The sequence below is a fragment of the Crotalus tigris genome, unplaced genomic scaffold, assembly GCF_016545835.1.
Source record: "Crotalus tigris isolate CLP2741 ecotype Arizona unplaced genomic scaffold, ASM1654583v1 scf7180000024281.4978605, whole genome shotgun sequence".
NCBI lineage: Eukaryota > Metazoa > Chordata > Lepidosauria > Squamata > Viperidae > Crotalus > Crotalus tigris.
The window spans coordinates 813,381-825,496 of record NW_024100453.1 but is presented as its reverse complement, the minus strand read 5'-3'; the positions used below and the strand labels follow the sequence as shown (position 1 = coordinate 825,496).

The following is a 12,116-nucleotide window of genomic DNA, read 5'->3' as shown; positions in this document are numbered from 1 at the left end:
AAGTTCTGTCATTTCTGAATTTCAAATTTTCACAGAATCCTAATCTTTACAGTAAAATGAGAGAAATGTTTAGTAATGTCATTGGAAAACTATTGCTTTTTAATTAAGGGGGTTGTTAAAAATGGGCTATCTTTTTAAGACAGATTGTTGTAGTGATTATTCTGGCATGAAGTAAATGTTACACGATAACTTAGGAACATTTTTCGACATTGTCTGGAAAGAAGGAAGGAAACTGGTGACTGACCAATAAACAGTGATGATAAGCTACATTCACACCATTTCAGCAGTTTGGTTAGCCTTTGCAATGATGACTCTAAGGATTTCATTAAAATATTTGTAAAAAAAGGGGTGAAGATAAAGAAAACACCTGTATATATGGTATTAGCAACATAATGTATATATAGATGCCATTTTGGCCCATCAAATCTAATATATTAAAAGTTTTAAAAGGATTATTTCTTATTTTTATGAAAGTCTTAATAGTATTATATGATGCATGAAAAGATGGACATTTCATACTATTTGAAACAATATATGAAGTCTTAAACTGCCTCAGAAATCTGATGGTATAGGGTATATCAGTATAAGTTTCTGCCTTTGTTTAAATGAATAGTTTTTAACATAAAGTTTAAATTTCTTTTATTAACAGGAAAGGAGATGAGTGTTGATTCTTTGTACCTATTCAAAAGTAATATAGGAAAAAAGGATCATGTTTGCAGAAATTTGATATATCTTTGTCCTATGTATAAGCAGTGTTTTTTTTAGCAATAATCTATTTTGTTGCCTTGCAATAGGACCTAATGTAGAAGGAAGCAATCTGCAACACTTCAGGTGTTGCTGAACTGTAACTCCAGCTTTTACTGCGAATCTGGCCAGTAATATATTTAAAAGCTCCTGATCTACCAGCTTAGCTGAAGCTGACCAGATATAGTCTCAAGTCAGTACTATCTGAGAAACCAGTGTAATCTATTGTAAATTCCATGGGGGAAAAGTAGGATATAAACAAATTTAAAGATTATAGTCAGGATTCAGGAAATAATTGAAGTTTTGTTCATAGACTACATATTTTTGTGGCATTCCTGATTACACTGAAACAGAGAGATGGAGAATAAAAGAATCTTTAATCAATATACATCTACAGTCTGCACTGAAACATCTATTTTCTCTTTGTTCTATAGAATGTATAGCCTGGAATTCACATGATCATGATAAGTGACTCTTTGGATTTGTCTACAAATACAATCGTTTTGTTGAACCAGTTCTACCTTACCTAGCAGTCTGTGCCCAGACAAATCTATCCATCTATCTCATAAGGAAGATCTTTCTTTCTACTTGTTTATTGATGTTGGTGGAGCATGTAAGCATTTATTTTTCTTTAAAGAGGCAGCTGGATTCAGCTGTAGGCCTATTCATGTATATAGAGAGATATGAAATCATGCCAGTCAGCCTACCCGGGATAATTCAATAAGAGATGAGACTAATTCCTACATAGGAAAAAAACCCACAACATTTTAGATTGTTTTAGTCTGGAAATAAGACTCTGGGGAGGGGATAAATACATAAACTCTTGTACTAGGTGGGAAAAAGCAAAGGAACAAAAATTCTTCTTATGCAATGATAGACCCCAGGGTAACTAGTGAATTACATGGGAGATGCATTTGTTTAACCACTATAAGACATAAAAGATTTAGGAAACATCTTAAATTCTTACACAATTCAAATGTAGTCAATTCCTAGGGCCAGGTTGACACACCCTGTGAAAAAACATTGGAAACACTAATTGCCAAATAACTTCAGCTACTGTATTCAGCAGGCAAACTTTTCCATCTGAATCAAAAAACTTTTACTGCAGTACTTGCTGGATAATATGGTCAGAATATCAAAGTTTAATTGAATGTGCCTATCTGCATTATATGTTACAAAGATGCTGTCAGATTTTCTTAAATGGTCTATTACAGGAAAGAAAAATATCTGAACAGTAACAAGCATAACATGAATCTCTGTAGCTCAGTCAGAAGCCACCTATGAAAACTGTACAGCAAAGGTGATTCTGCTTTTTCTGTCAGATGTAGCTGTATCCACGAGGTCCCGTCAACAACTTCTAGAGAATTTTATAATTTTTGAAAGAAGACTGTTGAAGCGAAGTCCATTCCCTCCACTAACAAACAGATCAGTGTAGTTATTTTTGAGAAAGGCATACTTCTGCTAGTAACAATTAGCATAATATTTACAGGATGATACACTTTTAATAGTTCTGTGGAATCCTTGGTGCTCTCTGAGCTGTATTGTTTGCTTGCGGATGTTTCATTACTAGACTAAGCAACATCTTCAATGATGGAAGGAAGTGAGGTTTGCTGTTTATATGCAATACAAAAGCCTGTCCTGTCAGAATGTTTTTGTGGGAGTGTTTTGTCCTTGGTAGTTCCTTGATTAGCTACTATTTATTGCTTGTTGTCTGAGTTGATAATTTCTTTATTTGGCTATTGTTTATTTCTTGTTTGTTCTGGTGTTAATCCTGGTTTTAATCCCTGTTTATCTGGGTGTTGATTGCTAGTCAAAGAAGTATTCTGGTCTTTGTTTCCTTTTCAGTTTTTTTTATTGTCTCTTTTGAATGGTGTGTAAACGTTGCTTCTGTACGCATCTCTAGTTGATAACTGATTTGTCTGAATGCCAAGCTTCCAGGAAATCTGAGTATTTTTGGATTTAGGACACTCAGTTGGACAATGTAGAACACTCAGTTTCCGAGTAGAAACTATCCATGTGTTGTAAGATTAAGTTTTTATCGTTTCTTTTGACTGCTAGTTAGTGTTTATGGATGTATTCAGCTAGTCTCCTGCCTGCCTGTCCTACATTGTGGCTGTTACAGTCCTTACACAGTATGGTGTAGATTACTTTTTTTCCCCTTGGACTACTGGCTCTTTTGGTTTACTTAAGATATTTTGGAGGGCTTTAGTTTGTGTACTATGGTGATGCCGTTTGGTTAAAATATTTTGTTGGTTGTTTCTGAGATTTTTTGATGCATAGCAGTGATATTCTTTTGATAGCTTGTATTTGTTGTACTATTGTGTGTTGAATGGTCAGGAACTTTTTGATAAAGTTGCTTAACTATCAATTTTGTTGGCAGACGTTGCATAGGCACTGTTTCCTTTTTCTTGTGTCTGGGTTGCTGCGTTGTTCATGCATGTCTGAATAATGTTCTTAAAAGAGCTCCTCTCGTGGAAAATTGAGTTGCTACTTTGGTTCTGCAGCATTTGCTTGCTATGCATTGTTTTTCAATAATCTTCTGTTTCTAATCTGCCGCCATTTCTTCTGCTGATGAGGATATTAGAGAGGATAGTGTGCTGTTTTCTTTTTCCTTCAAGAATTTTATTCATTTGAAGATGTCATTTCATGTGTTTTCTCTAGTTGCCACATTTATTTATGTATTACATTTGTATTCTGCCCATCTCACTATCCAAAGGTGGATAAACATACTATGACAAAGTTGCCATCTACATAGTGCTCTATGCTTTTGGTTGTATGTATGGGAATTCCATAGTTTCTAGATACTGCATTATAATCTCTGCTATGAGTCTGAGACTGATGATCCCAGGGATGTTCCTCTGATTTGTAGGTATCTTTGTCTATCAAACTAAAAATAGATAGTAAGGCAAAGGTTGATGAGTTGATGAGTCCATTATTCTGGGCATTTCAGTCTTAGTGTACTTGGTTAAGTCAAGTATGTTGTGTAGTATTGCTGCTATGGATTTTTTCACTAATTCTGCTGCTGAAAATAAGGTTCATTTCCATAAGTTGCATGGAGAAAAGATAAATCCCAAATCCTTATAACTTATAACTGAGTTCATACATACTAACGTAGAGTTTATCCATATTTGGATAGACTACAATTGATTATGCTTACATGATACATGTACTCATAAACCATAGTTTGTAAACCACAACAGTTCATTCTATACAGTAAGCCAAAATTATGCCTATTTGGTTTATTTAACTACTGAAAAGAAAAGATACACTGTTAAATAGAAGCAGTTGGTCAAAATATGAGTGTGCGTTTTGTTGTGATTCCCCAATCTAAGTTACATATGTCACTGAACATGATGTGGAATCATATCCAACAGACCTGTAAATCAGTCTGCCTTTTCTTTTTTGCTTCACGTTGCTATTGATCACATCCAGCCTATTTTTGGAAGCACCATGCTGGTATGCATACAACTCAGTGACTCAGATGCATAATTCTGCTTCTTTATATAATATTTTTTAATGAACCTGATAACAGAAGTAATACATCTACAGTGGTATATGCACTCTTTTAAGGACAGTGGTTGGGTTGAGATTCAATCTGGGTGCTTCACTGCTTCACTGAAATCAAAAGTAAGATTAAAGAGAAGGTGTGTGTGTATGTGTAAATAAAAATTCCCTTCACAACCATTACCTCAATATCAGGTAAACTCTTCCAGAGGCAGGGCAATTTGGGGGTTCTATACAATATCTTAGCTGTACTCTTCTGTAGAGAGTTCCAATATTGTTCCTGGGATCTGTTGGAGCCACTCCTTCAAGTTAACAGCCATAGCCTCAAGTGCTCCTACCTCCACTGGGTATACTTTGGCTTTACTTTCTACTTAACCTCTAATTCCTCTTTCAGACCCTGGTACTTCTTCAGGTTCCGATACACCTGATGTTCCTGTCACTTGGCACAGCTACATCACTGCAGTCTTTTGATCCTTGTCTACTATCACGATGTCTGATTGGTTGCTTATCTGGTCTATCTAGATCTGGAAGTCACACAGATTGTAGTCACTGTTCTTCACTATCTTCTATAGAATCTCCCATCTGGACTTGGGATAATGTGACACACATACTGTGATGTTCCTGTGCAAAATGCCAGCTACCTGGCTGTGCTGTTCAGTGTATGCCGCTCATCCCTGCATCTTATGCCCTATCACTATGATCTGGATTGCCTTTGAGACCTCTCTACAGAATCTGCACCTTGGATCCTCTCTAGTATGGTAGACCCATGTTTCTATGGATTTGGTGCTTAGTACTTGTTCTTATATTGCTATGATCAGTGCCTAAGTGCTGTCTTTTAGTTTAGTCCACCCTTTTCCAGACACTGGCTATCTGTTAATGGTATCTCTCATTCAGGGTTTTGCCTTCCCATGTCTGCTGCTGCTTCAGGCATTCTCTCAGCAACTCATTTTTGAGTATCATCTTATTTATGTACTCTTAGATACTCTGAGTTTTATTCAGGACAGTGGTTTTAACATTTACCAGACCCTGCCCACCCCATTTCCAGCTGGTGTAGTTTCTGGGTATTGGACCTGGGGTGAAAGCTCCCTACACCGTGATGAGCTTCCGGGCCTTTATATTAGCAACTTCCACATCCTTTTTTGGCTAGCTCACTATTCCAGCAGAGTATTTGATGACTGGCAGGACATACATGTTAATGGCATATATCTTGTTCTTCTCATTGAGCTGGCTCTTCAGGACATATCTTATCTTTAGTTGGTACTTGAATGTTGCTATCTTATCTCCTCATTGTGGTTTCTATGTGTCTATGGGATACTAAGGTATTTAACTACTATCTGGCCACACTTCTCCAGTCCAAATGATATCCCAATGTCCTCAGTGTAAATCTGTGTCAAGTGGATCAGTGAGTAAATGTATTGTTCATTCTTAGCATACAGTCTTAACACTTTCCCCACAATAACAATCCTGTGAGGTAAGGTGAGCAGAGAGAGTGATTGACCCAAAGTCACTCAGCTTGCTTTCATGCCTAAGGCAAGACTAAAACTCAGACTGTCTTGATTTCTAGGTCAGCACTTTAATTACTACACCAAAGTGGCTCTCAGTTTAATTCTTAATGCTTATTCTGCTCTGACTGAAATACTAAGAAGGAAGAGGAAGGTAGAGCTTAGAATGGAGGATCACAACTTTCTGAGCAGCTGCCCAATTGCCTTTTCTATAGGAATGAATGAGAAAGTTCTTTATGGAATATTTTTTACCACAGTCCCCAGCCTGATCTGGCCAATTTTTAACCATATTATTTTCTTTTGTCATCTTCTTTTACAAAATATCCTTACACTAGTTGATGGTTGAAAATAAAAAGCTGTGGTACACCAATGTTCTTTCCAATTTCTCTTGGGGTTTTTGAGTCTAATGCTGTTGGATTATAATGCTGCAGATCAGGGTGTCATACTGCCAGGCCGCGGGCCAGTTGCATGATGCGGAGGCCGCGACCATCCGAGCTCTGGCAATGCGAAAAAAGTTACGATATGTCACAACAGGTGACGTGACACGGCGAGTTTGACACTCGTGCTGCAGATGGTGTACTACTTATTCTTCCTAGACCTACAGACACATATATTTTGCTCTTTCTGAAGTCTCTCTAGCTGCCCATATTTTTAGAACTGCAATCTTTCACAACAAGGATTTTTTTAATATATCTTTATTTGAAAGTTGACGAATGAATGGAAAGCCAGGGAGGCTGCAGGGTAAGAAAAGATGATTATAGAATGAAAGGCATGATGGTCACATGCATCTCATTGTTAGTACATGCAACTATAACATATCTGACTCCTAAGAATTTTAAGAAATACTTCATCAAATAAAGAGATGGAATTTTTTTTCTTGGTATTACTAACTCAGATTAATATGGGAAAAAAATGCAGAGTTCCTGCTCACACAGATGTGCCTGTGCAGATGTAAACAAGTATGCATAAATTACAAATACACACCCAAATGCATGTGGTATGAAGATAAAACCTGTGGCCTCCTAGCATATTTAATTATTCAGTACATCTGTTTATCCGATGTGCCCATTCATCTGAAAAGAGATAGTGAAAAATAATCTGATATATTTAGATTTGCTGCTGCAAGTAGGTGGCTGCCTTGAACTATATGTGGGTAACTAAATAAACTTAACATCTGGCTAAGTTATAAAAATGCAGATTAAAGTTGATTGAGCTGTGTCCTTTGGCACTCTGCCATCTGATTCAATTTAAAGAATAGAAAATATCTCTTTGCAACAACTAAGCTCAAGCTGATTTTTTGAGGGGAATTATTTTTCTTATGACATTTCCTACTTTAAACATATTTCACTTCAGGTTTTAATGGGAAGCAGTATACAAAAGTTTTTTGTCACTCAATAAAATAAAATATGTATGAGACAGATGAGGGTTGTATAGAGCTTCAGACTCTAAGAATATTCATGTTGCATCTCCTGGCAATTCCATACAGCAACCTTTTCCCCAGGATCGCACAGCTGTCTTATACAGCTGCAGCAGGAACAAGGGAGATGTTCACTTTGAGAATTGCAGACTGGGATTGGAAACAATTCTCGAGACAATGTTACTTTTTAAAGTCAAACTTCATGGCTAGATAATAGGAACATATTTAAAAGCAACATACAATATATGGCTAAAGATGCTTGTTACAGAAAAAAAACTATTGCTAGCCTTAATGGGATGTTAAATACAGGAACCATAACTTGAGCACATCTGGCATTGATCAATCCTTATTTTCTGTTCCAAGTTGCTCTTGAATAGATTTGCCTGTGTTACATGGTTCCCTACAAAGCTAAGCATTCATGCACCTCTTTGCTTCTGACCCCTTCTCTAGCAATGGTGGTCTTCCCTTGGGATATGTAAAGGAGCCTCCGGTTCAAGGCCTAAATGCCAAAGGTTAGGAGCCGTGAATCCTGATGCCATCTCACTATTTTTACTAGGGCTGGTTTTCCTTGGATCTCACTCCTTGATTGTCTCAAGTTGTTTTCCTCATCTCACATCACCATAGGCTGTATCCTTCAATTCATTAAATTGACTCTGGTAGATTCAGAATGATTTTCACTACAAAGTTATCTATTTATGACAAAAAATGTAAGCACTTCAAACTACTATATATTTGAACTCAATTCCTAGTACACAGCTCAAAGATTCAGTGGCAATAAACCCTAACTCTAGCTGAAAAGTAAAGAAACCTTATAGAAGATTCCTTTGAAAAAAATGAAGAGAAAAATATTTAGGGGTTGTTGTAGTATAAACATAATCCTAAATATAAATTCAAAATGTATTTAAATTCTCATAGTTGTTTTCAAAATGGGCGTTGTCTTACCTGAATGCCTTTTCTCAGCGTGTAGATGTAGAATCCAACGGTGGGTTATTTCAGCCTTCCTGCTCAGAGACTAAGTTCAAAGTTCAGCCACGCTTCCTTGGGACGGTCCTTGCCCAGTTTTAACGAGGAGAAGCAAATCAGACGAAATAGTTCCTCCTGCAATCACACCTGCCTAGATTGACTGTTAAGGGGTGGGTGTGGATGCTACATCTACATGCTGAGAAAAGGCGTTCAGGTAAGACAACACCCATTCTCCAGCATGCAGATGTAGCATCCACCGGTGGGACATACCAAAGCCACCCATGTCCCTGCTGGGAGGGACAGTCTAGGCGTGTGTCCCCTGGGAAGAGACGACCTGCTGCAATACCCTTCTGCCAAATGAGGCTTCTGCAGCAGCAAATCTATTGAGCTTGTAATGCCTTATAAATGAAGAGGCAGAAGACCAAGTTGCTGCCCTATAAATTTCTTCAACCGAAGCCTGTGTAGACCAGGCGGCTGATGTGGCCGCGCTGCGTGTGGAATGGGCTGTGATATGTTTCGGTATAGGCAGGGATTGAGATCTATACGTGTGAGAAATACATGCCCTAATCCACCTCCCTATGGTAGAGGAAGAAACCTTCTTTCCCATGGAAGAGGATTGGAAGGACACAAACAGAGCCTCTGATTTGCGAAAGGCAGCAGTCCTCTTGACGTAATGTCGCAGGGCCCTCTGCACGTCCAATTTATGCCATTGTCTTTCCAGACGATGGGTTGGATTTGGGCAAAAATTAGGTAGGACCAAGTCTTGAGACCTATGGAATCAAGTATTGACTTTTGGAACGAAAGGGTCCAATCGAAAGACCACTCTGTCATCCAGAAACATACACAGATCACTTCTGATCGAGAGACCAGCCAGTTCTGAGATACGCCTGGCTGACGTGATGGCTACCAGAAAGGCAACCTTCAAAGAGAGGAAATAAAGTGAACAAGACCCTAAGGGCTCGAACGGTGACATCGAGAGAGCTTGTAACACCTTTGGTAAATCCCATGAAGGATATCGGTGCACCGTGGGAGGTCTAGTGTTAATTGCGCCCTTTAGGAAAGCGGCAACTGCTGGGTGTTGAGACAGAGAATGGAGGTTGTCGCACATGAGGACTGTTGACAGGGCCGCAATTTGCCTGCGTATAGTACTATGCGAAAGACCCTTATTCAACCCTTCCAAAAGGTATTCTAAGATGTCGGGAATAGACACCCTTAAAGGTCTAAGATTCTTGGTGATATACCATTGGCAAAAATTCCTCCACGTGGCGTCATAAATCCTATTAGTGGAGCGTCTCCTTGAGGCTTGTATCATGGATATGATCTCAGATGAATATGACTGTCTGACTAAACTCTCCCACTCACGTGCCAAGTGGCTAGTTGAAGCCACTGGGGATCTGGATGTTGGAGATTCCCGACTGAGTGCTATGCGGCTCGGCGGAATCCTCCACGGAGGAGACAGCGACAAGTCCATGAGGTCTGCAAACCATCGCCATCTTGGCCAGTGTGGAACCACCAAGATTACTTCTGCCTGTTCCAGAAGGAGCTTGCGGATGGTAGCCTGAATGAGTGGAAGTGGAGGAAAGGCGTAAAGCAGTTCCTTTGGCCACCTGCTGTGGAGGGCATCCGTTCCCTCCGCCCCCGGCGACCAGAACCTGGTGAAGTACCTTGGGAGATGGGAATTTGCCTCCAAAGCAAACAAATCCACCTGCAGTTGTCCGAACTGCCTCGAAATTTCCAGGAACAGAACCAGGTCCAGTCTCCACTCTGAGTGATCGACTGTCGCTCTGCTCAGTGAATTGGCTTGCTGATTCGCCTCTTCTGATATGTTCTCCACATAGATGGACTCCAGGATGGACTCTGCCCACAGCCCCAGATCCAGTGCCTCCTGCATAAGGGACCATGACCGGGTCCCTCCCTGTCTGTTTACATGTGCCTTGGCTGCTACGTTGTCCGTCATTATCAGGACATGTTTCCCCGCCACAAGTTCGGAAAAGTGACGGAGGGCTAGGTGTATTGCTCTCAACTCTAGCCAATTTATATTGTGTGAGAGATCTGACTATGACCATCGACCTTGTGTCATGTGAGTTGGGAGATGTGCCCCCCAGCCGAATAGGCTGGCGTCCGTGGTCAGCTTGAGTCTGGGAGGTTCCTTGAATAGGGACCCCCTGTTCAATGCCGACGACGTCCACCACAGGAGGGACGACAGGATGTGGTGTGGCACTCTCACCTTCCTTGTTGAGACACTCATGTTCTGTCTCTGGAAGGGTAGGAGGAACCACTGGAGGTCCCTGGAGTGCAGTCTGGCCCATGGAACAATGCCCAGGAAGGACACCATCTTGCCCAGCATCTGAGACAACTGGACAAGGAAGACTACCTTCTCTTTCCGGATCCTGTGGACAAGCGACCTGATGCTGTCCTTGCGTTCCTGAGAGAGATAAACCTTGCACAGGACGGAATCTATTATAGTCCCTAGGTGAAGGATTCAAGTGGAAGGAACTATGTGACTCTTTTTGAAATTTATCGAGAATCCGTGTTCCTGCAGTGTCTCTATCGTGGTCTGTAGGTCTGATTGGGCGGAATGGAAGGATCTGGATAGAATTATTATATCATCCAGGTAACATTGTACATGCACCGGCACCAATCTGAGATGGGCTGCTATCACTGCCAATATTTTGGTAAATACCCGAGGAGCCGAAGAAAGGCTGAAGGGTAGTGCCCTGTACTGGTAATGCCGGTGCACATAACAAAAGTGGAGGAACTTGCAGTGTTGTGGGAGGATGGGAATGTGGAAATACGCTTCGGTCAAGTCTATGGAGGAGAGGAAATCCCCTTTCCTGATGCTGGCCAGGATTGATTTGAGGGACTGCATTTTGAATCTACTGTAGGCAAGGAAGTAATTCAGCCCTTTTAGATCCAGAATCGCCCTCCAACCTCCCAAGGCCTTGGGAACAACGAATAGGATGGAGTAGTACCCCTTTCCTATCTGCTCCCGTGGAACCGGTTCTATGGCCTCTATGTCAACAAGATGGGAAATGGCTTTGGACACTAGCTCGGCCTTTTGAGCATTTCTTGAGGTGGGGCACTGAATGGAATGTCTGACGGGATGGAGAGGAACTCTAAGGCGAGACCGTATCTTATGGTCTCCCGCACCCAGGTGTCGTTTGTGGTGACCTCCCAAGTGTTGCTGAACAGCGCTGAGTGACCCCCTATGGGAGGGTCCGCCCTGGCGTCACTTGGATTTCCTGAAGGGGTGCCCCCCAGCACCTCGAAAGGGATGTTTGGACTGGAACTGGGTCTTATTTCTGGAACCTTGGCAGTCCTGTTGCCGGTCCTGCCTGGGGGAGAAGGAGCGAGAACCTTTGGACCAATCCCAGGTTTGCCCATTCCGAAAGGGCTGCCTGCCCTCCCAAGAACCCCTGGCATGAAAGGCCTGTCTGCAAAATTCCTGCTGAGGCCTTCTATCCACCTTCTTAGAGGGTGCGCCAGAACCTTTCGCTTATCCTTCCCTTCTATCAGGAATGGTTCAAGAACCGGACCAAATAGCTGCTTCCCACTATAAGTGTCCATTGAGAGGCGCCACTTTGACTTCAGGTCTGTCTTTCAGTGTTTGAGCCACAGGAGTCTGCGTGCAGAAACCGTGGCCGCAATGGACCTAGCGGGAAACTTGGCAGACTGTAATGAAGAGTCAGCCATGTATTCCGACGCCGCAACCAGTTTCCCTAGCCTCTGATGAGTACGCACCTGGTCAGGGGGGATTAGAGCTTGTAGCTCACGAAGCCACATGATAGATGTCCTTGTGAAGGACTAAGACGTTGCTGCCTTAATTGCCCATGCCGAGGCTTGGTGAGCTCTGCGAAAGAAAAATTCAAACCTTTTATCCTCTGCCTTCAGATTCTCTGCCATGTCTCCAGGGATTGTGGATGTGGAAAACAGGTGAGCGGAGTGTCCACCTCTAGAAGAGAGTCAAAGGAGAAAGAGACATTAAA

The 12,116-nt window shown here is 41.3% G+C and overlaps 1 protein-coding gene across 2 annotated transcripts; it reads right to left on the bottom strand.

Annotated features, from left to right (window-relative positions):
- Positions 1 to 3,524: 3,524 nt before the first annotated feature.
- LOC120299160 lies at positions 3,525 to 10,898 on the bottom strand. Of its 2 annotated transcripts, XM_039323667.1 has the most exons (3): positions 8,110 to 10,898; positions 6,735 to 6,823; positions 3,525 to 3,631 (listed from the first exon to the last, which is right to left on the bottom strand). In XM_039323667.1, exon 1 carries the CDS (start codon positions 10,437 to 10,439, stop codon positions 9,504 to 9,506), a length of 936 nt encoding a protein of 311 aa, XP_039179601.1. In that variant the 5' UTR covers positions 10,440 to 10,898; the 3' UTR covers positions 3,525 to 3,631; positions 6,735 to 6,823; positions 8,110 to 9,503. The 2 variants fall into 2 exon arrangements, with proteins under 2 accessions (XP_039179601.1, XP_039179600.1); XM_039323666.1 differs by lacking the exon at positions 3,525 to 3,631 and having other exon boundaries at positions 4,095 to 6,823.
- Positions 10,899 to 12,116: the final 1,218 nt, after the last annotated feature.

Bases quoted from the DNA above. Each gene is read 5' to 3' on its own strand.
- LOC120299160 (XM_039323666.1), bottom strand. From the start codon at position 10,087: ATGACGGACAACGTAGCAGCCAAGGCACATGTAAACAGACAGGGAGGG.